The 27,671-nt window shown below is 42.8% G+C and overlaps 1 protein-coding gene across 1 annotated transcript; it reads right to left on the minus strand.

Moving 5' to 3' along the window:
* Window positions 1-154: 154 nt before the first annotated feature.
* On the minus strand, window positions 155-27,671 carry LOC308640150 (general transcription and DNA repair factor IIH helicase/translocase subunit XPB-like). The gene is given in 16 exon segments (XM_081312162.1): window positions 155-390; window positions 1,831-1,983; window positions 3,706-3,824; window positions 6,609-6,726; window positions 7,783-7,879; window positions 14,689-14,891; window positions 18,751-18,935; window positions 21,218-21,531; window positions 22,972-23,180; window positions 23,654-23,683; window positions 23,687-23,818; window positions 24,004-24,139; window positions 24,578-24,627; window positions 26,177-26,413; window positions 27,044-27,249; window positions 27,588-27,671. Coding segments are annotated over 16 exon segments (2,349 nt in total). The 5' UTR covers window positions 27,616-27,671; the 3' UTR covers window positions 155-258.

The raw sequence follows: 27,671 nt of genomic DNA on the forward strand, positions 1-27,671 counted from the left end.
CCACTCCCAAACAAGTTTGAAAAAAAAAATCAAAAAAATAATCTTGCCTTCTTTTTTAAAACCTGGGTGACACATGAAGGCAGAACCAAACCTCTGTGTTGATTTTCTTCAATATGGTCAGCAGATACTGAGTTTAGATCAGTTTAGCTGGTGCTACAGTAAAGTACATAGACATGGAGAGAAGATGTTACACTGAAAAATCCCTTTCCAATGCTGGGACCAAGCACCCAGTCTTCAACCAAGTAACCTGGGTAGGTATCATTTCCGAAAGCGCTTGAAAAGCGGGTGCACATGCTTAGTGGAAGCTTTGCTTCGGGATGAGTGGTACTCCATGTACACGGTGTCATCAGCCCCGGACATAGAGCTCATGGTGCCAAAGCGCCGGGATGCCTGCGAGGCAGAGGAGAACCCAAGCTACAGTTATTCTCCAAGAGAAAAGACTCATTTAATAAATTTATAATCAAATTCAATATACTTTATTATTTTTAAACAATGTTTACTGGTCACTGTGTCTCAGGCATCGTTCTGAGCATTTTACATGTATGACCTCATGTAGTCCTTATAATCATTATAAACCTCATTTTACAGAAAAGGAAATGGAGGCCTAAAGATTGAGTAACTTGTCTAAGATCACACAGCTCCTAAGGAAATGGGACTTGAACACAGGCAATCAGGCTTGAGACTCTTGTTCTTAATTAGAATGCTACACTGCTTTCCTTAATGACAACTTCAACAGTTTATTTTAAATCTCGCTGAGATATCACAAAAAACTCTGAATCAAGGAAAAAGCCAAAAGCCCTGGGATTGATTCATGGCCCCACCTCTCACTGGGAGACGTCAGGCAAGTACTGAAAGTCCATGCCTCAATGAACACATCTGTAAAATGGAGATAACCACATCTGCCCTGATGGATGAGGTATAAACAGAAATCACAGAGGTCAGGGGCTTGGCCCAGAGCCCAGCACACCATTGAATCCATGTTACAGGGGAAATATGCAGCCAAGCACTGACTTCAAGGTTAGGGCCTCACCTTAGAGCCAGTGAGAACCACGGAGACCAAGCTTTTCTGGGTCTCAGTGTAAGCTGCAAACCTCTGGCAGGGGGACATCTTAAGCTGAAGGAAGGGCAGCACCAGCTCAGATGAGAGGTGCTTCCTTCCTACCTTGTTACAGCCACTTGTCACATTTTGGCTTTAATACTAATTGAATTTCAACAGCATCTGACTCAATTGCCCTTCTCTCCTTGAAAGGGCCTAATAACAATTCTCCATGACAATGCTCTCATTAATCATAACACATTACACTTACCTGGGAATGAAGCAGGCACTTAGTAAATTTAAAAAGAACTCTAAATTTTTCAAAATACATGCTGAAGCTACCATACAAACTGATCCTCAGACCCATCTCCCAGAGTAGAAGGTCAGCTCTATCACTATGGAGGAAACCAAAAGCGAGCTGACTTGCCCAAGGCCAACAACAGGCACTGTCCTGTCACTGCCACCTCAACCTCTGCCCCCACAGACTGAGAGGCAGAGTCTGGAGTCACCTGTTCACCTTCCTGGGCTCCAACACCAATATACTAACAAATGCTCCTGCCAGACTGTTAGAAGAACAAGCAGGAGATGAATCACAGCCACTGAGAGTTCAGCCATGTTGGACAACATATATTCAGGAAGGGATGTGCACCACAAGATTAATCGGAGTTGTTTCTATTATCCTCTTCTCCAAGTTTTTTTTTTCTTCCAAGTTTGTCTCCAAACCCCCCAACCCCTGCCCCCAAGAATGTGTGCATATGTAAGTGGCCATACTCCAGCCTCACCCACTGGCTCACCTGGCTGGACTTGGAGCCAAACTCTCCTGCCACTACCTCCTCCTCCGCATCCAGGTCAGTGGCCGCCAGGACTTTCTGTAGGAACTGCTGTTGCTCCTCCTTTGTGGAAAATGCCAACTCTTCTTCCTCCATGCCAGCAAGCTTTGTGATCACCTGCAAATTCAAAAGCAGATGCGTCCCTTTCAGTTATCTTCCCTTGGCACCACTCAGCCTTCTCCCAAGTCCACTTCTTGTCGCTTCCTTCCCATAGACACAGCCGGCCAGGTGGCCAATGGAGAGGCTCCTCTCTGGTGTTCTAGAGACCAGCTTCAGAGCTGCCTGTAACAGCTACATTAATGACTCCAAGACAGAGATGAAGGAATTACAGAGGAATCTCTGCTCCCAGTGCAGAGCATTTAATAATCTCACATAGAAGATCAACAGGAACCCTAGTAACTGTAGTCCCTCAGTAGTCTTCCCATATTGAACCAGGTAAGGAAGGGAAAACAACTAAAGTTGTGCCCTTTGACAAGGATCCTCCACCCTGCTATGCTTGGCACCCAGGGCTTCCAGCAGGAAAGCACTTAATAATTTCAGGAAGTGAGAATTTTTTGGACAGATATTCTCTAAAAAAACAAGATGACAGTATGATGGAAACTGGGTTTTCACATCTATAGGGATAACTTACTATGAGACTTACCTAAACCTGCAGAAAGCCTGGGCTGATTACATAAAGATAAACCCTTACCTCCCCACAACCCCCACACACACTCCAATTTTCTGCATAATGTAAAAGGAAAACTTCTAGAAATAAGGATTTTAGTCCTTTAGGTGGCCAGACATCCAGACTACAATCAGTGGGACATATCTGCCCTGGCACAATGGCTCAAGGTCACACAACCCAGGGAACTCTTACTGGCTGCTCTGAACAAAGGTAGGTTGGTCAACATAGATATCATATGTACATGTACCTGCCAGGCTAGCCTTTCAAAGAATCAGAGTTTTCTTTCTGAGTTGGCATTCCTGTTACCCTGAGGTGCTGCAAGGACCAAGAGTTATGAGTGCTACTATCAGCATGGATGAGGGGGTTGGGTCACGATGCAAATCTTCTAAAAAATTGGGATCAAAACCCAAGGTGTCCTGTCCTCTAGTCAAGCCTAAGAGGTCTGAAAAGTGTCATTGCCCCTGGCTAAAAGAGAAGCCAGACAATCTTGTCCTCTAAGGCTAAACATGGGAACTCTCCAACACACTAAGAGACACGACTGAAGGCCGGGGGTACAGCTCAGTGGTACAGGACATGCTTGGCATGCATGAGGATCTGGGTTTCATCCTTATCACCAAGAGGAATTTTTTCCCCCTGCTTCCAGAACCCTCCACCACCCCCCCCAAAATAAAACCCTTTGGGACACTAAATCCTAACACAAACTTACAAGTTATGTCAATGGGAAAGAAAGCAAATTACCCCAGCCAATGAAAATTAGCCAAAGCTTTAGTAATTCCCAAGTTATTTAAAGACCCAGTTTATGATATAGATGGTTCCAATATCTGGGAAGATGCTGGGGCTTATCAGCTGAGAAAGTAAAGACAATCCTAGGCAACAGAAGTGGCACCAGTCTGAGAAAGGAACCCCAAGAGGCTCACTCTTGTACAGGGCTGGCCACAGAGCCTAGGCACCTCACTGTGGACAAGCTACCACATTTCCCATATATCCCACCAACATCAGAATGCTGTCTCCAGTAGTTTGTGCACAAAGGAGTTTGAGGCAAAGCCTCTAATACCCTAAGGCTCTCTGCCTACCTGAGGTCTGTCTCAGGCTGGTGCCCCCACTTCTCCTGGAGGCCAGAATACCAGAAAGGCTTTGGTCATGGTCTAGCCAGAGACCTAGTGGATACATACCTTGAAACTATAACCTTGATCTACCAAGAATCTCTGTCGCTTGGTAGAGTAAGCCATTTCCTGTGTGTCCTGGGATACCAGTGAGTAGAAGACGGCATTGTACTCCTCTGCAACCATCCCTGCAGGGAGAAGGTGACAGAAAGTAGGGAAGAAGAATGTTAGAATGCGAGGAGCTTTAAGTCCCAGGCTTGGAAGGAAGCACCACAATGAGAAACTTCTACAGGCAAGGCAGAAAAACTTGGACTTTTCCCCATGGGACTTCATCAGAATTAAAGCCTTTTGTGCCTCTATTGAGCACTATAAGAAACTAAAAAAGAATCCACAAATACCTGCAAAGCACATATCTAATAGGGTCCTTGCATCTAAAATATATCAAGAACTATCACAACTCAGTAAGACAGATAAGCCAACTATAAAATGGGCAAAGGATCTGAACAGACATTTCTCTAAAGACAATACACAAACGGCCAAGGAACACATCAACACCATTAATCAGGGAAATGCAAATCAAAACCACAATGAGAGGACTGAAGTTGTGGCTCAGTGGTAGAGCACTCGCGTAGCACATACAAGGCACTGGGTTCAATCAGCACATGCGAGGCACTGGGTTCAATCCTCAGCACCATATTAAAAAAATAAATAAATAGAATAAAGGTATTATGTCCAAATACAACTAAAAAAATTATTAAAAAAAAAAACACAATGAGAGCCAGGCATGTAGCACATTCCTGTAATCCCAGCAGCTCCGGAGGCTGAGGCAAGAGGATCATAAGTTCAAAGCCAGCCTCAGCAAAAAGCAAGGCACTAAGGAACTCAGTGAGACCCTGTCTCTAAATAAAATACAAAATAGGGCTGGGGATGTAGCTCAGTGGTCAAGTGCCTCTGAATTCAATCCCCAGTACCAAAAACAAAAAAAAACACAGTGAGATGTCATCTCGTCTCCAACAGGATGGTAGAATCAGACAGATAATCACAACTGTTGTCAAGGATATGAAGAAAATGGAGCTTTCATGTACTGTATAGTGGTGCTTTGGAAAAAGTTCCTCAAAATGTTAAACACAGTGTTATTACCACATGATCCAGCAATTTCTACTAAGTATATATCCAAGAGAACTGAAAACATCCATACAAAAATTTGTATGTGAATTTCACAGTAGCACTAAGAGGCAAATATCAGAAATCACCCAAATGTCCATCAACAGATAAATAAAATATGGTATGTTCATAAGTGGAATATTAATTGGCAACAAAAAGAGAATGAAGTACTGATACATATGGGTAATCCTTTTTTAAAAAATTATTTTTTTCATTGTCAATGGACCTTTATTTTATTTTTTACTTATATGTGGTGCTGAGAATTGAACCCAGTGCCTCACACATGCTAGTCAAGCACTCTGCCACTGAGTTACAACTCCAGCCCCTGAGTAATCCTTTTAAAAACATTATGCTAAGTGAAAGAAGTGAGTCACAGAGGAACCCAGTGTGATCTTTTAATGAAACATCCAGAATAGGAAAATAGAGACAAAAGTAGATTAGTGGTTGCCTAGGGCTGAGGGATTGGGAGCAAGGGAAATGAGGAATTACTGGTAACAGATAAGGGCTTCTTTTTGGGGGTGAAGAGAATATTCTAAGTGTATGTTGTGGTATGGCTGCACAACTTTGTGAATATGCTAAAAAAGTCACTGAACGGTATACTTTAAGAGGATCACAGTTGCTTAAATCCCTGGTTAAAAACAAGCCAACAAAACAGCAGTTCAGAGAGAAAACCTCTAACCAGGGACAATGAGGACAGAAACCAGGACAGAAAATACTAAGGCCTGAAACATCTGATTCTTCAGGAAAATCTGAACATTTCTGCTTCAGAGTTCAAATATCAGGAGGTTAAGAATCTGTATACTGCCTTTGAATTCAATGGTTTCTCTTAGAAGAGCTGACTGTCCAGGAAAGAGTATACTCCCTAGGCCTCTGGGTTTGGGTGCTAGGATCCCCCACTATTCCAAAGGGCTAGATATCTTATGCCAAAATATTTTGACTGAGAAAATACAATTCTAATCAAATTCAAAGGTGTTTTCAAATTAGCTTTGCTTTTTTTGTATGTGAGAGAAAGAATAAGGAATAAGGAATGAGTTATTTTCACATTTGCTAACAGACTATATTCAGTTAATAAAAGTTTATCAAGCATCCTACTATATTCTGTTTTATAGGCTCATTCCTACAACAGTCCAGCAAGACAGCACAATCACCCCCACTTTGGATGGAAAAACCAAGGTTCAGAGGGGCTAATAATGTACGTAAGGTTACATAGCTAATCTGGAGCTCAGTCCATGCTACTTTGACTATCTGCCTTGCTTTTATTTATTATATAATCAACCAGCTGCCTTAAACATTCTTAAATACAATATAATTCCAACTTATGTCCACTAATCTTTCATTTTCAAATATCCTAGTAGTTCAGGTGCTTCCTGGTTTGATAAGAAAATTCCCTGAGGACAGGGCCTATTTCCTTGTCTCAGGATGTGCCTGGTCCCAGTAGGAAAGAGGCAGCCACACCTCAGCAACATCTGTCCCTGCCATGCCCATGGCTCAGGTCTGGGTCCTTCTGCTGCAGTCAATACACACAGGAAGCCCCCTCACTAAGACTGCTTAGCTGAGAGCACACTCATGTGAACTGCAAGCCACTGCCATGGAAAACATCCCCATGTTCACTCCCATGGTATGAAAAGCGAGGACCATGTGGCTGTTGAACCTTGCTTTGGGATTGCCTCTCTTCAGGGTCTTTCTGGTCCTAGGACAAAGATTGAGGCACTGAACACATTTGTGGCTCATCCCTCCCTTCCTTAACCAAAGTGGTTCCAGAGGAGACTCTTCTCCACCCACAGCAGAGGAGGAAAAGCTGCCGTTACCTTTTTTGGCTCGAAGCACCCGTCCTAGCCTCTGGGCCTCCTGCCGCCTGGAGCCACCATGGGATGAGATCTGAATGAGGACATTGGCTTCTGGAAGATCAAATGATGTGTCACCTACCTATAGAAATGAAGCAGCTGTAAGTTTAGGAAGGTTTTTACATCACACACACACACACACACACACACACACACACACACACACATACACACACACACACACAAAATCAACTGGTTCAGAATTTTAAATTTTACTTATTTATTTTTGTATGCTGGGAATGGAGCCCAGGGCATTGGGCTTGTTAAACTGTATTCTACCATTGAGTCACATCCCTAGCCCTGGCTTAAAATTTAAATCTGCTCTGTAGATCATTTAAAAAAACACTCTCCTCTCCATACAAAGGTCCTTCTGATACAGAGAAAAGTGAAGTGGTGGACCCCCCCTGAAGGGTCTGCCTCTCTAGGATCTTGTGGGTTCTAACAGCACCAAAAAATTACTGTGGCTCAGCAAGGCTCACAGTGATACATGCAAAGATAACACAGACTCAAGTCAATTTTCTTCAGAGGTGAAGTACTTTACTGAGGTCATGCAACTCCTATGAAGAGGAGCTAGTACCCAAATCAATTTTCTTGTTTCTGTGGCTATAGAAATAGGTCAAAATCATCTGATAATCACTGAGACCAGCAGCAGCACCTACGAGACAATGTGGCCTGGGCTGCTGCCCAGCACGGGATTCTAATTATGGGCAGGATGTCCAACTTGGGAAGTTGACCACCAAAGGGCCACAAGCAGGGTCTAATGCTCACTTTCCTATCTAGGATCACCCTACAGAGAAAATGCACTTCCGGGTTTTAGGTCTGTCTTCATCTGAATGACTTTTAAACCATCAGACCACAGCTTCTGATAGTAGGAAAGAACTTTAGTTCCTTTCCTAGGAAATACAATCTAAAATTCCTACATCCCAAGAAGAGGTAGGAAGAATCTCTGCTAAGTGAAGAGCCTTTATAGATGACACATGAAAATCCTAATGATCCCAGACCCTGGGCATGTAGGAATAAAAATGCACAAGGGAATATCTTTTGATAAACATGAACTGACTGTCCAGGAAAGAGTATACTCCCTAGGCCTCTGGGATTGGGAGCTAGGATCCCCCACTATTCCATGTGCCACACAAACCTTGGATATAAAGATGGTGTTGATTTTGGGGTTGTGCTTGAAATTCTGAAGAATTTGCATCCTTTCTCCCTGGGATGTAGGCCCATAGATATAGGGTCTAAAGAAGAACACAGATGTGTTAGAAAAATTACAGAATCATACCTCAGTTATCCTGAAAACATAGCAGATGGAAAAAATAAGCTTAAGCAAGGTCTTCTCTGAGAGGAAGCCCTAGGTCATGTCCACTGGGATATGAGAAGATCCATGACAACAACTAGCTAGAGACCCACCCCTGCCAGTCTCCCCCAAGAGCCCCAGCCCGTCCCCCTCTGCTTCTAGGCCCAGGCCCACCACCCTCATCAAGATTCCCTTTTTGACTTATTTATTTCCTACTATAGTTTTTCCTCCTCCAACATCTGTCACTCTAGGTAAAGATGAGCTTCGATTTCATGAAGCCTAAGAGAAGCAGCAAAGAAACAATTCTACATCCAAACAAAGGCTGAACACAACATTCTCCAATGTCACAAACAACCTCCAAGAAATGAGCAGAAAGTAGAAAAGGGCCCTTCAACCTTTTCCCCACTGCACTCACAGAATACCAAATAAAGTTTCTCTTCAGTTTCTAGCTCCTTGCTCAAGGGCACAAGCCTCTGGGAACCTCACTAGTCATTGCCTATGGCACCTAGGATGGTCATATCCTTGTCTTCTATATGGGAATGTGCTGGTAGTCAGTTTCCATAGCTTCTCCAAAACCCTAACAACAGTAATGATGATGATAACAAGCACAAAGAAGACAGGAATAAAGATCCAGGGCCTACTTATATCAAGCACTGAGCTAGTACTACTTAAAAAAATAAAAAATAACCCACTCATCATTGCCAATATCCATCAGAATTAAAAAGGTTAAGGTTCGTGTTCCTCAATCTACACAAAAGGTTCAGGGCCAGAGCTGGGTGAGATGGTGCATATCTATAATCCCAGCAGCTAAGGAGGCTGACGCAGGAGAACTGAAAGTTCAAAGCCAGCCTTAGCAACTTACTGAGGCTGGCACAGAAGAACTGGAAGTTCAAAGCCAGCCTTAGCAACTTAGTGAGGCATGAAGCAATTTAGCAAGACCCTGTCTCTAAATAAAATACAAAAAAGGGCTGGGGTTGTGGTTCAGTCGTTGAGTGCCCTGGGTTCATTCCCTGAGTGCCCTGGGTTCATTCCCTGGTATCAAAAAGAAATGAAAAAACAGGAGCCCAAGGGAATGGAGCCCAGATGTGGCTATCTCATGGCCAGGCCCAATGGTGTCCAGGACAGTGCCTGGTAAGGACACAGGATGCACTGCTTTTGCCACTCTGTGCAGTGCTACTCAATACCCAACAATACACTACAAGATGATCTCAGATGTACCTGAGGACAAACCCCTCAGCCACACAGAGGCTGGGCAGAACCTGGGACAGCTGCACACCCAGGCTGACTGCCACAGGATAACCTAGACATAAGCTGCCTCACCTGACATAGAGAGTATCAGGGTACCACACAATCCATCATTTTCCGTGTGTCATGGAAAAAAGCTTGGGAAGCCACAAATCAGTCTTGCTCAAAGTGGTGGCACAAGCATGTAGTTCTAGTGACCTACCCATGGGGCTGAGGCAGGAGGACTGCAAGTTTGAGGCCAGCTTCAGCAACTTAGTGAGACCCTGTCTCAGAATAAAAAGGACTGGAGATGTAGCTCAGTGCTCTTGGGTTCAATCCCCAGCACCCCTCAAAATAAGTAAATAAATAAATAAATGAATTTAAAATAATTTTTTAAAAAAGAAGTTTGTCTCCTCACACCCAGATTTTTAGGGGGTTCTTTTACTATTCCTCCACCACCAGGAAAAAAACTTCTCACACAATGGTGAGTTCTTCAGTATCTGAAGGTTTCCCCCATACAGGAACTGGAATACCTAAAGGGTAACCACACTCCAGGAAAAGAACCAAACATTTGGAGAACCCTTGTGAGATGCCAGGCATTAGAAATCCCTGTGGTAGCTCCAAGTGACCAAGAAATAAAAGGAGGTTCAGAGAGGTGAAGTACTTTACTGAGGTCATGCAACTCCCATAAAGAGGAGCTAGTACCCAAATCAAAGTGTGTCTCCACAGATGACACTCCACATTATCTCACACTGCATATACCCTCAACAGTGTCTCCTGCAACTGTGCGGTGACCCCATTCCTTTCTTTAAAGCTGGAAGAACCCCTTTTACCACCACTGGACACATCAGGTTGTCCATCGTAAGTTAAGAATGAATTCGCAGAATCATTTCAAATTCAAGAAAACAGGACAAACAAAGAACGTTTTGACTTTTTTTTTTTGGTAGCAGGCCATTAAACCCAGGGGCACTTAACCACCAAGTCAAACCCAGCCCCTTTTTTTGGTGGTGGTGGTGGAGTAATAAGGATTGAACTCAGGGGCACTTGACCACTGAGCCACATCCCCAGCCCTATTTGGTATCTTATTTATAGACAGGGTCTCACTGAGTTGCTTAGCACCTCACCAGTTGCTAAGGCTGGCTTTGAACTCTGTGATCCTCCTGTCTCAGCCTCCCGAGCGACTAGGATTATAGGTGTATACCACCGTGCCTGACCCCTTTCTACATTTAAAAGCCAGATATTAAAAAAATTTAAAAAGAGAGTTATTAGCAAAATTTGTAATTATTCCATTACACATGAGAAAGCCACAGTTGGCTACTTCTCCCTCTGTCAGGCTGGTTTAGCACTGCCAGCACCAGCTCCAGGCAAATTAACATCTCTGCCCACAGGCTCAAATGGCTGCAGTCACAAGCAAGCCTTGGGTGTTTCAAAATAGGTGTGGGGAGGCCACCTGAAGAAGTCTCCAGATGAGCACTGAGGGGGGTAGAGGAATATACTTATTAAATATGACATAGTAAACAGAAGCACTATCCTGCTGCTGCTCTTGAACTGACACTAATTTGACAATAAAGGGCTAAAAGGACAAAAACCCACAACAAGAACAGAAGAAATAACAGCAGATGAGAGCAGTGGGTAACATCTTGGAAGCTGAAAAGCAGATGGATGCTGGTACAGTGACTGAGCTAACAGATTAGGAAAAGCAGAAGCTGGGCTTGCAGGAGGGAAAGTCAACAGAGAACAAGCCAATTTTCTGTGCAAAACACAGAAGAGTTCAAGAACTGGTGCCCACTTGTGCTGGAAGGCGAGGTGGCAAGCAGAATGGCAGACAGCAGGCCTGTGTGGGAAGCCATTCTAACACGTGATTGGGTGACTCCCGTTAAGGGCCTGAGGCGCTTTGGCTCTGTCGAAGCTTTCCCGACCCTTTCCTGATGAGAGAGCCCATCCGTGTGCCTGACCACTGACCCCGGGGACCCAATCACTGACCCTGACCTTGGAGTGCAGCTCCCCCTCAACATTCATTGGATGGAATTCTCCCCTGAATCTCTTGTTGCCCAGTAAAGGGCTACTCCCAGGCGTGTTCACTCTCTCTCTCTCCTGCTAGCCCTGAGTAATCCTCGCTGCCCTGCTGGGCGGCTAGAGGTGGGAGCCAGAGAGGTGAGCAGTCTCGGACCTTGCAATATAAATAAGGTAACTGGTCTGTGTGTTTTTTTTTTTTTTTTAAATATTTATTTATTTATTTTTAGTTCTCGGCGGACACAACATCTTTGTTGGTATGTGGTGCTGAGGATCGAACCCGGGCCGCACGCATGCCAGGCGAGCGCGCTACTGCTTGAGCCACATCCCCAGCCCCTGGTCTGTGTGTTTTATTTCGATCTCTTCTAACTAACTTTATGCCTAGAACCTCATTAATGAAACCACTGCGCAGGCTGCGTGGTAGAGGCCTGGGAGTATGAATAAGGAGCAGAGACTCAGCCCCACAGCTGGCATGATTCCCACAGCAGGCTTCAGGCGAAGCCTTCCTTTCCAGGATCTGAAAAAGGAAGGTCTATACTCAGGACATCAGCAGAGTTGAGGGCAAAAGCGAGACAGAAAGTGAAGCATGAAGGTTAAAGCATCTCCTCAAGGCTAAGACTTCACAACCCCATTTCCTCTATTCCCACACACTGGTACCCAGGGGTTGGAAAATTTCCTTCCAGAGAAAAGATTAGACCCCAAGAAAAGACCTAGAGATACTGACTTATATCTTATCAATCTCTGGATAAAACAGCCAGGTGCCTGCCTGATCATTCTGTAGGGAGGTCCATGTCCACTAAGACATACAGAATGGATTGTCACCTTTTTAGTGACTGACTCTCAAATAAGAAAATGCGGCCACAGATTACAAAACTCTGAAAAAAGACAGAAGTTAAAAGAATCAAAGCAAAAAAAAAAAAAAAAACCCCAAAAAGAGAGTGCAAGAAAACAGAAGGAAGCTTCAAAGGCTTTCATAGCTCGAAATAAGAAGACATTATACTCAAGCAAAAAGAAAAAAAGAAAAAAAAAGTTATTAGCAAAATTTTTAATTCTCATTCCATTACACATGAGAGATACACAGTTGGCTACCTCTGTTATTAAAAGTTATTAATAGGGCTGGGGATGTGGCTCAAGTGGTGGCGCGCTTGCCTGGCATGCACGGGGCGTTGGGTTCGAAACTCAGCACCACATAAAAATAAAATAAATATGTTGTGTCCACCGAAAACTAAAAAAAAAAAATTCTCTCTCTCTTTAAAAAAAAAGTTATTAATAAAGAACTCTTGTGTGCTGGGGTTATGGCTCAGAGGTAGAGCACTTGCCTAGCATGTGTGAGGCACTGGGTTCGATCCTCTGCACTACATAAAAATAAAATAAAGGTATTGTGTCCACCTACAACTAAAAAATAAGTACTTGAGAAAAAAAAAAGAACTCTTGTTACCAAGCACAGTAGTGCACAACTATAATACCAGTGACTCAGAAGACTGTGGCGAGTCTCTACAACTTAGCAAAACACTACCTCAAAATAAAAACCTCTCAGAAATTAATAAAAGTTCCAATAGATGTGTTAGAAGAAGGGATAAAAATATGAGGAAAAAGATATGAAAATGGGTGAAGTGGTTCAGAAGATCTAACATCTGACCAATAGGGATTCTAAAAACAAAAAACAAAGAGATGATGATTAGCAAAGAAAAGGAGAAAAAACTCTCAGAACTGAAGGACACAAGTTTCCATACTGAAAGGGCCTAATGAATGTCCATTACAATGAAAGAAAAAATACTGAACTAGTCATAGCATTTTGAAATTTAAAAAGAGAAAAAAAGAGAGGGAAAGATCATCCTATCTAATAGAAGAAGGAAACACAAAGACCACAACAGACTGCAAACAGAGGAACTGGATGGCACCAGACTCCTGAGCAGCCACACAAGAAGCTTCAATGTAAATAAATACCAAGGACCAGCCAAACTACTGAAGGAGTTGAGTAAAGACATATACAAGCACTCTAAGTCTTAAAAACCTCAAGAATCTAATGGAGCATTTGCTCCAACAAAATAAGTGACTAAGAAAGAGGAGACCTGAGACTAGGACATAGAGGTTCAACACAATTAAAAAGGTGAGGCCCAGGGTTATGTCCAAGGGAAGCCCAAGATGACATCTGCTGGTATCCCTAGTCCTAGGTAACAAGCAAGCCAGAACAGAGGCGGAAGAGGAATAATGAATCTGACCAGGTAAAGAGAAAAACCAGAACTTAGAGATTACCTGGCACTATTGAGAGGGAGCTTCTGGTTATGTGAAACGTCTGGAGAAGAGTAATCAAGTGTACAGAAAACTACACAAAAGCAACAACTAAACAAATAAAAGAAAACATAATCATAGTACATTTACATATCTCCATCTGAACAATACTTATACAGTCAAAATGACATAACACTGAATTTTAATTTAATCCCAAACTTGTGCCATTACCATATTGGGAGCATGGTGGGAGAGAAAACAAAGAGGTGGGGTGGAAAGTGGTGTTTATAAAAAAACTACACCCTCAACTCCTATAGTAGCAAGGTAGTAGGCAATTCCTGCCATTGATAATCCAGAAATTGCTGCATAAACTACTTAGAAGTAAGAAGGTAAATGAAGGGAAAAAAAATAAATATTAAAAGTGGCTGCCTTCAGAGAACAAGGTAGAAACAGAGGTACAGAGAACTATTGTTTTTCATAATAATCTAAATGTTAACTTGGATAAAAAAATACCTTTTCTAAATCTAAAAAAAGTACAATTTTAGAAACTTGAGAAATCTTAATTTTTCTATGCCTATTTTCCAATCCATACAATAATACCTCATATGGCTGAGGTGAAGATTGAATCATACATAGATACAGGACTCCTAGCACACAGCTTTCTAGGAAGAAGCTGGTCTATATTCGTTCTCCTCTATCCACCACCACAAAAAGAATTAAGGACCTGTCTCCAAAGAGAACCTCGTCCTTTTGTGGCAGGAAGAAACACAGGCCTCCTCTTTCTTACTTGGCAGGAATTTTGCCACGCAAGGATGTTAAGTGTAGGTGTGGGTTGTGATTTGGTGAGGATGTTCAGGGAGCAGTTCCCAAAAAGTTCTGGTTCAGATACTAATCCACACCTAGAATGCTGACCCAGCCCATCCTGCCTTCCTTCCTTGCCCCTGAACCATACAGTCTGGCCTTAACTTCCAACTACAGTGGTCACTTGGCCTGAAACTCCAGACACCAATTCCCATGCACACTTGGAGCCTAGATCTGAGACAGTGCCCACCCAGCACTGCACAACTCTATGGCCCCTATTCTCTGAGGTCAGGGTAAACAAGCTCCACCTTCCTATATGTTCTAACCTCCAACTCTGACCACCTGCTTCTCTGTCTTGCCTGGCTCCTGGGACCAGGGGCAGAGAACCAGACCTACAGATCCCAAGAAATAGGCACCTTTGCTCCTCTCAGTGGGGAAGATAAACTGGTCTGGAGGAAACTCCAAGGTTTCAATTCTTACTTGTTCAGTCGAATGGCATATTCCTTCAAGGCAAACACGTTGTCAGCAAAAACAATAATCTTGTCATTCCTCCTTTCATGAAACTTGATCAGAAACTGGCAAGCTCTGAACTTGTTGGGGTTCATGGTGTACAGCAAGATTCGTTTCTTAGTTTTGATTGCCACATATTCCCGGTAAAACTCAGGAGACATTGGGCACCAAACCTGGATGCAAATAAGAAAAAGGGTCGGGCTGGGGATGTGGCTCAAGTGGTAATGCGCTTGCCTGGCATGCGCGGGGCGCTGGGTTCGATCCTCAGCACCACATAAAAATAAAATAAAGATGTTGTGTCCACCGAAAACTAAAAAAATAAATATTAAAAAAATTCTCTCTCTCTCTCTCAAAAAAAGAAAAAAGAAAAAGGGTCATTTTGCAAGTTTAGACATCACATGATTGGAGACTCTGAAGCTCCTTTCATGTAGCAGAATTAGCTTTAAAAGTCTTCAAAACAAAGCCAATGGTCATGAATTATACCTCAAAACAGCAGTCCTCCCTTATTGTGGTTTTGGTTACCCATGGTCAATGGGAGATTGAAAATATTAAATGGAAATTTTCAGAAATAAATAATCCACAAACTTTAACTTGCACACTGGTTCTGAGAAGCACAGTGAAATCTCACATGGACCTGTTCTACTCTGCCTAGGGTGTGAATATCCTTTCCCCAGCCTATCCACACTATGTAACTACCCATTTGTTAATCATCTGGTAGACATTTCAGTTATCAGATTGATTGTCCCAATATCTCAGTGTTTGTATAAGTAACCCTTATTTTACTTAATAATGGCCTAAAGCACAAGAGTAGTGATGCTGACAATTTGGATGTGTCAAATAGAAGCATGTAAAAAAGGTAAACGTTCTCAATTTATTGGGAAAGAAAAAAAATCACATGCTGATGTTTCTAAGAGCTGTGTTAAGTTCAAACCTTTTATCTGTGAAATTGTAAAAGCGAAGAAATTATTGTTGGTTTTGCTGTTACACCTTACACACTGTAAAATTTTCAGCCACAGTACATTAAGTGCTTAGCAAAGATGGAAAATGCATGAGGTTACAGGATTTGGTACTATATGAGGTTTCTGGCATCCACTGGGGGTCTTAGAAAAAATCTCCCAGGGATAAGGAGGGAATTACTGTATAGTTATAAATATATTCACAAAATTAAACAAAATCTAATACATAATGTTAAACTGGGAACTCTCATGTTCATCATTTAACAAAGATTCTTAAACACTATCATACCCAGGGAAATATTTTCATGCTATGTGCAAGTGAGGGAAACCAGATTTCCAACCATTGATGCTAGGAACCTCTCCATAGACCGCACCTCACACAGTCAGCAATGCTCCTGAGAACTCCTCCCTTGCCCAACACCCTAGCAGGGCCAGAAGCACTTTAGTTAGACTCTCAGGGGTATGAGTACAAAACACTCTGCCGCCAAGCTACCATATTCTGTTGTGGTATCAGGGGCTTTCATTCATCCTTGTGCCTGCACCCTAAATCTCACTGAAAACTCTAAAGCTGGCAAGTTCAGAGGCTGATAAAAAATAATACTAATTTCAAATTCATGTGTTTGACAGAATAAGGAATAAAGCTCCCGTAGCCAGTGCCACTTCTGTACAATCATGACAGACCAATTCTTTATGATGCCAGCCCTGCAGAATTAGGGGACAACATTATTAGCCAACGCCAAGTGGAGCTCAAATTCCACAGGTGCTGCTGATTTCCCTCTGGGCCACATCCTACTTGTGACTCTATGAGTTTCTATTTTTTATAGCCAATGCAGTTCTTTTTCACAGTGTAATCTTTAAAATTCTACATTTCACAAATCATGAAACACAAATGGCTCATGATATGTCATTAGTAAATAGGAAAATATAAATTCAATCCATAAAGGGATACCACTTCACACTTAACAGGTTAGCAAAAATCAAAAGAAAAAAATCACTATTCGGTGTTAAAGGAGATGTGAAATATCAATCACTGCTGATTATTGCAACACCCACTTTGGGAAACAGCTGAGCATATTATGGTTTGGATGTGATCTCATGTGTTGAGGGCTTGGTCCCCAGTACAGCAATATTCAGAGGTGGAACTTTGGGGAAGTGATTGAATTAAGAGGACTCTGACCTTATCAGTGGATTGATTAATCTACTGATTACTTAACTGGATACTGGTGGAAACTATAAGCAGGAAACAATTTATTAGGAAAAATAAAGCCAATGGTTGTCAATGGAGGAGCATGGTTGGAGGAAGTAGGTCACTGGGGACATGTCCTTTTTTCTCTCCTTGTCTCTTTCCTCCTATTCTCTCTTTATCTCTGTCTCTGTCTTCTTCCAGGTACCAAGAGTTTATTAGCTTCCTTCTACCATATCCTTCTGCCATGTTCTTCCTCAACTTAGGTCTACAACAATGGAAATGGTTGATCATGGACTTAAACTTCTGAAACTATGAACCAAAATAAATCTTTCTCCTTCAAGTTGTGTCTGGTATCTTGTCTCAGCAAGGAAAAGCTGACTAACACAACTAATATACTGAACATTCAGAAACTTTCAGCCCAGAACATTCCTTCAAAATATGTCTGTCAGGAAGGGGCTCACTATAAGGTCACAGTCCACACTGTGAATAGAGAAACTCTTACAGAGGGCACTAGGAAATAGAAAAAAGAAAAAAAAAGCAGCAACATTGTCAAATGGCAAAAAAAAATCTATTCTCCAAATTTAGACAGAAAATAATCTAGTGGTTGCCCAGTGCTAGGAGTAGGAGTTAGAGATACACTCCAAAAAGACACAAGGGGACTTTGTGAGGTGTTGGGATTTTTCTTAAAGTGGATTGTGAGGATAGGTACACAGCTCTTTACATTGCTAACATCATAGAATTGTACATTAACAATGTATGAATTTTACTGGTGTATAAATTAAAACCCAAAAAAGCTGTTAAAAGAACAACTTAGCAACTCAAATATCTATCAATGTTAAAAAAAAACAAAAACTTTTTTTTATTGCTGTGTAGTATTCTGTTATATATTAAACTGTGGTATATCTGTATAATGGAATACTACAGTGATTCAAAGGAATGAACTACAGATATGTGCACCATCAAAAAGGAATAAAGAATCATGTGAAGAATAAAAATGCTGAGAAAGACAAAAGTCACAGAGAAACATAATAACCCAATTCCACTGACATAATTTTTTTAAATTAAATCAGGCAAACATATATTGAGGGAAATATATGTAGAAGGTAAAGTAATAAATGAAAGCAAGACAATAACAAATACAAGCTGCATGATAGTAGTCGGCACTGACAGGTAGAAAGGAAATGAAAATGGGAGGAACAGAAGGCCTTGAAGGTCCCAGTACCTGTTCTTAGACGGTGGGGATTCCATAGACACAACTACAGGGTGAGGATTTTTTTCAACACAGCAAGAATCTTCACAGGTTACTCACACTTCTCACACTTTCAGGACAGAGACCACCCTACTCTACCACTGATCGACAGTCATTTTAAAGTACCAGAAAGGGGTTTTTTGGTTGTTGTTACTTCTAAAAATATTTAGCTTTGAACATGGATTTTTAACACATACCTATGCAAGTATTCATTTGAGAAAAATATTGGGAAAATGTGCTTTTTTAAATAAAAAATTATTAAGGCCATAATCTGTCTTCTTGGGGTTTTGACACTGGGAGTGGCCTTGATGGACCCCTCAGGGTAAAGGTAGGCAGAACACTTTAGGGACTCAGTCAGAAAAGGAGGATGCTCATGGAGTATAGATCCAGTGGCCTACATTAGTATCCTGACTTTACCAATTACTGAACACGTGACTGAGGACAAGGGATCCTGCTGCGCTCATTTGTGAAATGGGTTAACATGCCCACCCCACAGGGTGAATGAGGGTATTGCAATAGGTAGCAGCAGTTTAGCCCACGTCCTGACCTATGTATCTGCCATGAGGAATCAACCTGATCATGTCCCCCTGCCCACAGAAGGAGTCCTTCCCTCAGACACCCACCCAACCAGGCCCAGCTACCTCAGCACACTGGACTTTAGCGATGTAGCCATTGTTCTGCAGCTCCATCCAGTTGGCTTCATAGAGCTTGGGCCCAATCAGAAAATTTAAGTCCACAATTTTGTCATCTTCCCGGACAAGGGTTGCAGTCAAACCCAGCTTACAGTGGGCCTGCACGATGGTGAGCACCCTTCGGAACATCTTAGCTGGGGGAACAAGGAAAACATTAACACGATCACTTTCTAAACTGCTTAATTACCACATGCAGGTTTATGATGACTTAGCACCAGCCTTTGACACCACAGGGGCTCAGCTTGCCACCATCTTCCCAGAAACCAGGGAGAAAACATAGCCTAAGACAGCAATGAAACCCCAGGTATCATTCTGCCCCAAGCATCAAGCACCTAGGGGTGACTGAGGCAGAAACTCCCCTTTCCACACACCACCAATCAGATTCACTTTGGTCAACTAACAACTTATTTTTTCTTCCTTTGTTCTGAATGTTATAGTTCTTTCTCATCTATCAAATTCAAAAAGGGTATAGGGTATTCATTTTATTTTTTTTATTGTTGGTTGTTCAAAACATTACATAGTTCTTGACATATCATATTTCACACTTTGATTCAAGTGGGTTATGAACTCCCATTTTTACCCCGTATACGGATTGCAGAATCACATCAGTTACACTTCCCCATTGATTTACATATTGCCATACTAGTGTCTGTTGTATTCTGCTGCCTTTCCTATCCTCTACTATCCCCCCTCCCCTCCCCTCCCCTCCCCTCCCCTCTTCTCTCTCTACCCCCTCTACTGTAATTCATTTCTCCCCCTTGTATTTTTTTTAGGGTATTCATTTTAAAAGACTCAATTTATAGGTCTTCATGGGCTCAACTTTTAAAAAATTCTAGACAGAAGGTTGAATTGAATTGTGTTTATGGTACAACATAATTAAAGGTAGGGCTAGTGACATTTCAGAAATAAGTAAAAACAATAATCAGAGGAAAAAGAGACCAGAATGCACCAAAACACAATTGAAAAACAATAACAGTGAAATAACACGGTTGTCTAACTCGAAGTTTTTGTTTCACACACTGAAGCTTAACATGGTGATCTTTTTACATGCAAGTCAACTTGGTCACCCTCTGCTCCATCCCTCACATGGCTTTCCACGTATTCAGGATGCAAGCCAAAGTCCCTGCTGTGGCCTGACACCTCCATCTTGCCCTATCCTTGACTACCACTCTCTTCTTCCTCTAGTTGCACTGCCACCTTGTGTTGTCTGAACATGCCAAGTAACTTCTTACCACAGGGCCTGTGCCCTGATGCTTGCACCCCAAAGACATCTGGATCACTACCTGGTCTGCTGTGAACAGACCAAGTAGGGATCTTCAGACATCCAGATGCTGGAGGAGCTTTCACTGCACAAAAAGAAACAGATGTTCTGAACAATGTTCAAAAAGCAAAAAGAACAATGTTTTGAATGCTCTATGTATGCTTCACATTTCACTTTATTAGAGTAATCTCAACTTTGGACTTATTTATTTCTCAGGGCTCCCTGAAATCTGTTTTATGAAGAAAGGTTTAACTAGCCAGGCACGGTGGTGCAAACCATTTGCCCCCGCTAATGAGAGACCGAGGTCTCGGATCACTTAAGCCCAGGAGTTCAACACATGCGTGGGCATCGTAGTGAAATTCCATTTCAAATAAAGAGAAAGGTTTGCCTAGAAGACTATGAACAATAAAAGGAACAAACTCTCCAAAATGTTGTTACATGGAAGAATCATTATGCAAAGTACAAGAAGTCAGACACAAAAAATGTATCATATATGATTCTATTCATATGAAAATTTCCAGAAAAGGCAAATCCATAGAGCTGGAAAGCAGTTCAGTGGTTGCCTGAGGCTAGAGAAGAAAATAGGAATTGACTACAATGGCTAGAGTTTCTATTAGATATTAACTAGGGACAAATATTAAGTCTTCAAATAAATCACAAAACTATTACAAGGGCTAGGCAGGGCTCCTGGTCCAGTTTCACAGGACCATAAAAATGGGTAAAGGGTAAAGTGAGTTGCAACAATAAGAAAGATGAAGAGGGGGCTGGGGTTGTGGCTCAGTGGTAGAGCACTTGCCTAGCTTGTGTGAGGTTCTGGCTCAATCCTCAGCAACACATAAAAATACATAAAATAGAGGTATTGGACACAATTAGTGTATTGGACACAACTAAAAAACAAAGAAAAAGATGAAGAAAGGAAGAAAATATTACTTTCTAGATGAGTACCCTGAGTCAGTGATTAAGAAAGCTATGAAGGTACACACCCCTGCATCCAGTCCCACCTACCCATGCTTAAGAATTAGTTAAAAGCCAGCCAGCAAGTCTCCCTCATCTTCTGCATGGACTAACATAGCAGGTTCTCCCCCAACCCAACAACTGAAAATTAATCTTTGTCTTTACAATGAGCAGCAGACAGCTCAGCTTCAGCCTGCCTACCTGGAATAGTGTGCACTTCATCCAGGATCATGAGGCCCCATTCCTGTGTTTTAAGCCACTCCATGACTCGCTCAGCCTCCCAGGACCTCTTGGTAGTGTGGCCCAGCATGGAGTACGTGCTAATGGCAATGGAGCAGCCTATGGGCTTGTCCTTGGCATCAGAGGTGAATCGGCAGATCTGGCTGTCATCAATGGTGGACCACATCTTGAACTGGGCTTTCCACTGCTCCACAGACACGGCAGAGTAGCCCAGCACCAGACAGCGCTTTCTGACAGTGCACGCAGCAGTCACACCAACCAGGGACTTCCCGCACCTATAAGAAATCAAGGGATAATCCTACCAAAAGCCAGGATGAAATGAAGGACAGGGATGAGCAGGGACTCTTTAGCACAGGAATCTAGGCAAAATTTTTATAGTGGTCCTCATAGCAGACATTTGTGAGGCATGTACTGCTCCAGCTTGCTTTCCTCTTTATAAAGAGGCATGCCCACTCTACACACACGAGTAAAATCAGTGGGTGCTGGGCCCTTCTCTAGAACCTTACACAGATCCCCTTTAAATGGTGAAACCTTAAAATCAAACATTGAGAAGAAATATTCCTGTTAGCACTATTTTAAAGAAAGGAAAACTAGATGGAGAAGTACCTTGCCAGTGGCCTTAAGACACTGGTGTTAGGAACAGTGCATCTAGCATACATCCTGCAAAGGAAGGACTTGGAAAATGACAGCTATTAATTATTATACAGAAAACAGGGCTTAAGAATGCATTTAAAGGGCTGGGGTTGTGACTCATCAGCAGAGTGCTTGCCTAGCACGCATGAGGCACTGGGTTCAATCCTCAGCACCACACATAAAAATAAAGGGAGGCTGGGGATGTGGCTCAGTGATAAGGTGCTCGCCTATCATGTGCAGGGTGCTGGGTTCTATCCTCAGCACCACATTAAAAAAATAAAATAAAGGTATTGTGTCCAACTACAACTAAAAAATACTTATAAAAAGCATGTGTTTATTTAAAGTGTACACAATACTAGAAAAGACAGAGTAAGGTGAAATTCTAAAAGCTTATGAGTTTACTATCATCCACCACCCAAAGAACAAGATAAAAATCAACATTCCTTTCAACACAAATTCTTCCTTTACCATCAAAATAACCTATGAAGTTAAAAAAAAAAAGACAGAAACTAAAGGCAGAGACCCATGTCTTAGGGACTTTGTGGGGTGGGGGCAGGGGGTAGTCCCCAGAGGAGTCTGTGTGGCCTCTGGTTAAGAACCTAGTAGTATAGGACTTTTTTTTTTTAATTTGTTCTAATTAGTTGTGCATGGGGACTTGACATTCTTAAGGATAAGTGAGGTTGGTCAGGTGCCAATGTTGCTGCTGCTGCTGACTTTTCTCAGCCTTGCACACCATCAAAAGCCCTTCAGGAACAAACAAATCCATGCATCATTAGCCCGATTTTGCATGCTCTGGTTTTCTTCATGTCCTCTATCATTGCCTGAGATTTAATACATTGCTTAATTGATCTGTTTATTATCAGTCTGTACCCCAGCTGAAGGAGCTCCATAGCCCTAGGGCTTAAGCAAGGAGCCACACACAGTAAGCACTCAATAAATATTTGCCAAGTCATGAATAGGGAAGTACCTAACCTCAGCTGTCCCTTGGAAAGGTATGACTTAGGGAAATCTGCTGAGGGAGAGTGGGAGGCAGCTGGCAGGTCCAGAGAGAAGCCTGGACAACTTCCTCATTCAGGTTCCACTCACCACAAGGAAGAACAATGACTCCCGATCGTGCGCGTCCATTCCCAAACATCTTCCGCAGGCTCTTCTCCTGATAGGGTCTGAGGACAGCTGTGGGTTTCAGGTCAATGTTTATATCAGGGTTGACAGAATCATTCCGGAAGTCATATTCTGCTAACAGAGGGTACTCCAGGTGTATACAACGTTTCTGGAGCTCCTCAATCATTTCCTGAGGAGTCAGTATGAAGGAGGTTTTATTATCTTGTTAACTACAAAAGTATGTGAAAAAACAACACATATTCCATTGAATCCAATGATCAGAAAATGGCATTTTATCCAAGAGAATATATTTCACATCTTGCTTGCTAACAATTAGGTTAAAGCACAAAAAGCAATCCAAACTAGTAACACTGGCAAAACGAACTCTAATTAGAATCAAATGGATTCTCGGCAACTGTTTCTCATATCTCTTCAGATTTGCCTGTGAAAGTCTCTGTGAACTTGTGGGGAACAGCATTCTAGCCTGAGGAAGAAGACATTCTAACTCCATCAGGAAGAATAACATAATGGCCCACAGACACAAAAATGGGGAATACAACTAAGGATCAGAAAGGAATCTCTTTCTCTCACACACATTACAGAGGAAGTTAGCGCAGGGCTGGACACATTTACTGGAGAAGCAAGGAGTGGGCATTCACTAACCTGTTTGACTTCAAAGGATACTGTCTGTGTCTATTCTTCTTCTTCTTCATCCTTGTCCATTTGCTCATAAAAGTCAAACAAGTCCGTAGGGATGTCAGATTTACCCTGTGGATCTGTCACCTGGGAAGTAGAAGGCCCACTGCCACTATCTGCCATCTTAGAAATCTGCTAAGAGAAAGGCAGGTTTCTGGACTTGCACAAAACATTTGACCCTAATATAATCAAAAAGAAATAAAGTTGCAAAGGGGGAGTAAAAGGCTGGGCTGCTAGATTGCCAGTGCTAGAGTAAAGGAGAGAGCTGAAATCCCAAACATCCAGACCCTAGGTAACCCAGGAGCCCACACACGCACGGCAGATTTGCTTATGAAAGTCTCTGTGATGAGTTCAGTGGCCTCCCCCTCAGCATTCCTCAGGCGGCATTCGCGGATCACTGGATTTTGGAGAAGATGCTGGATGACATCGGGGTGGGAGCTTTCAACAAAGTACCTACAAGCAGGAAAGGAAGGAGGTACCTACTGACCACTTCCTCATTTCCAAAAGACTTTGCTAATCACTTGATTCAATGGTCTGGAAATAGTGGCCTCATAATGGCTTTCCTTACTCTTTTGTTCCCCCTACAACTCTCTGCCAAATCACAGCTTGGCTCTGACAAAACATGAGGGTTGGGGGCAAATCCCTACTTTGAAGTCAAGTCAGCCAGGGGTCTGAGCCCTAGCTCCCTTACTAGTGGAAACACAGTGGCCAGCAAATGAATTTCCCGCATGGGCCATATCTCTTGTTCTTTTTATCTGTGCTTTAGGGGAGTGAGATGTTTGCACAGAGCAGACAGCCCATGCACAATAGCTCTTGCCCACAGCCCTTCCTCCTATCTAATGCATGGAGGATGACAGTGCCTTGGGATGGGCCTATCACAGAATCTCTTACCTGTTGTGTTTTAGGACCAGCTTGACTTTCCCATAGCTGACTGTACACAACTGCAAGTAGACACCACACCCAACAGGCAAAATTAGCAATGAGCAGCTCATTCAGAAACATTCTCTACTGGTCAATCTTACCATCTACCAACCAAGTGAACAGCTGGGTTTACTTTAACAAAACCCAATGTATGATCCTAAAACAGATAAGCCTAAACAGAACTTCTTTCACTGGCTTCTGCTTTTTGACAAAACCTTCCTCCTGCCTAGCTAATTCTCAACCACATCTCTTAATTTATAAAACACTGCTTAAACTCCCCTTTCTGTGTTTCCCATTTTACTTTCTTCTCCATGCCAACAGCCCCCATCCTAATCCAGAGGTTTATCCTATCACAACAATATTACTATAGCTCCCAGCATGCAAGTGTGCATGGAGTATATACTTAGTAATTACTTAGTAATAACTAATAACTTGCTGCATAAAGAAAATATAAAACCACCTAGCCTTCCCATCAATGTTCCTATTTCTTCAACTAGAATTTAGGGAATACAGCTTAAATCCTCTCAGCTTCCCAACAACCTTCAGGAAGGAATCCAGCAGAGATTATGTGGTGGCCATAAAAATCTTCCACTCAGACCTTGGGCTGCTGCCTACCTCTGCTGCCCCTCCGATCCACCACTGCATTGCCCCAGGGACCAATACAGGACATTTCCAGAAAAGTCCTCTCTCTAGACACCTTGCAAGAAAAAAGAACTCTCTCCAGAGTTCCTGCCAGCTTCCCTGGGAGTGGATGCCTAATGGCCTTTTCTGCCACTCCAGAATTGGAATCTGAATCAAATTCCCATTAGATCAGGCAAAGATAACGAAAGTCACCATTCATCTCTTCTGAATAGCATTCATCCATATTCAAATGCTGCTCAAACATTACTTCAATATTTGAAGTTCTTTTTTACTATCCCTAATAGAACTCATTGACTCTTGAGTCTCATGCAAGTATTTACCCTTAAATGGAGTTTGGCAACTGTATCAGTCAGCTTAGGCTGCCATAACAAAATACCACAGAGTGAGTATCTTAAACAACATTTTATTTTCTCTGAGTTCTGGAGGCTAGAAATTCATAATCAAGGTACCTACTGATTCAATTTCTGGTGAGGGTTCTATTTCTGGCTTATAGACTGCCACCTTCTCATTGTATAATACAACAGGGAGGCAGACAGAGCTCTCTAGTGTCTCCTAATAAGGATACTAATCCTATTGGATCAGAGCCACACTCTTAGGTCTTCATTTGGTTGAAACAAATATAATCATAGGCATCAGGATTTGAACATACAAATTTTGGGGGACACAATCCATTCCACCACATCACCCATTTTGGGCTGCTTTCCCAAATAACCCTGGCCAGTATATGTCTGAATTACTACCCCCACTATGTTAGTACAACACTGGGTCCACAGGAATAGCAATGGGTTGTTCAGTTATTATGCTTCCCACAAAAGATACGAATGGCACATTTTCATAGCTATCATAGAATGATAATCAATAGCATCTAGCCCCATTATTACCACACTGTCAAGGCAGGCAAAAATGCTAGCCTCAGCCCTGACTTGCCTTAATAAACTGAATAATTCCATCAGGGACTCCAGTCTTGCTGAGCTTCCTGAGGTACTCAGTGATGTCACTGGTTTGCAGCCCAACACTGACAGCTGCATACAAGGAGTAGGCAGTTAGCTTGTACTCATGTACATGGGTTGGTCGGCACACTGGCTCTGCAATAGCCACTAGGAAGTCTTGGGCATATTTGTAAACTGGAGAGAAAGCTTCCAAGAAGATGTGGCCATCAGGAGCCTGAGAAACACAAAATCAACACAACAGACAAGAGAACTAATGAGATGCAAAAACTCAAGATTCTTTCCCATATTGTTATCAAGAAAGGATAAGCTACCTGACATGAGGGATACTTGTGCAACCAGTACTTCAGAGAACTGTAGGTACTGTTACTTTAACCAGATACAGAAGAGCAGGGGAAAACAGAAGAAGAGGTTTCCCAAATTAGTATCTGTTTCCCACTGTTCTGCAGAGGAAAATCTTCCCCACATTACTGGCTATCCTCAAACTACTTTTTGGCTAGATTTCAACTGAGTATAGAACATTGATTATTTTAATGTTGAGCAAAAGCTGGCTACTAAAAAATGATGAAATAAATTGTTAACAGAATAAATGCTATTTATTAGGCCAGTAAAGTACTTTCAAACATGTAGTAGGTAGAACTAGGGAAGGAGTGGAAGTGAAAGGGTTAGAGATGAAGAAAGCCCAAGCATGTTTGGCTGACCTATGTGTGACCAGTTGTTCAAACAGCTGGTTGCCTCTCCCAGGGGGTTCTGAGGGGCTGTATCCCACATTTTGGAGTCTGAGAATGTCCAAGATTTAGCTGCCACTCTAGACCTTTGGGCCCTGCCTGACAGAAGGCATGCTTACCACCCAGAGGGGTCTGGAGGTGTGGTCATCCTTCAGTGGCATCTGCAGCCTGTAGTCCTTGGCTCCGTATTCATCCACTTTGGTCCCGGCCTCATCCACCTGCTTCCCGGCCGCCGAGGGGACTGACTCCTGAGAGTCGTTTCCAGGGGTATCGTCTTCATCTTCCTCTTCATCCTCATAGTGCCGTTTCTTGGACTTCTTCTTGTCTGCGGATACCGACACAGAAGTGAGCCCAGCGGGAATCTCAGTTCACTATGCACTACAGGCAGGAACCTGGAAGCAGCTTCATTTCACGGGCGCCTCGATCTCCTAAGCAAGAGCCATCTGAACCCCGCAGGCATCGAGTCCCTCAACCTCCTCCCACCCACAGCCGCTGGTAGGGCTGGGCCCAGGTCCCGCATCTCCCCATCCCGGCGGTCCGCGGGACAAGGTGTACGCGCGGGCTCGACCGCAGCCAATACACCCCGGGCAGCTCTGACACCGAACAGTGAGAGCGGGGCCGACAGGAACGGAAAAGACACACCGCGCCCGTGCCTCCTCTCACCGCGGTCCGCCCGGTCTCTTTTGCCCATGGCAGCGACGTTAACAGCCCTTGGACACCCCCAGCGCCGACCGCTCACCGTGACGT

The sequence above is a fragment of the Spermophilus citellus genome (genome assembly GCF_964194105.1).
Source record: "Spermophilus citellus genome assembly, contig: SCAFFOLD_149, whole genome shotgun sequence".
Classification (NCBI taxonomy): Eukaryota; Metazoa; Chordata; class Mammalia; order Rodentia; family Sciuridae; genus Spermophilus; species Spermophilus citellus.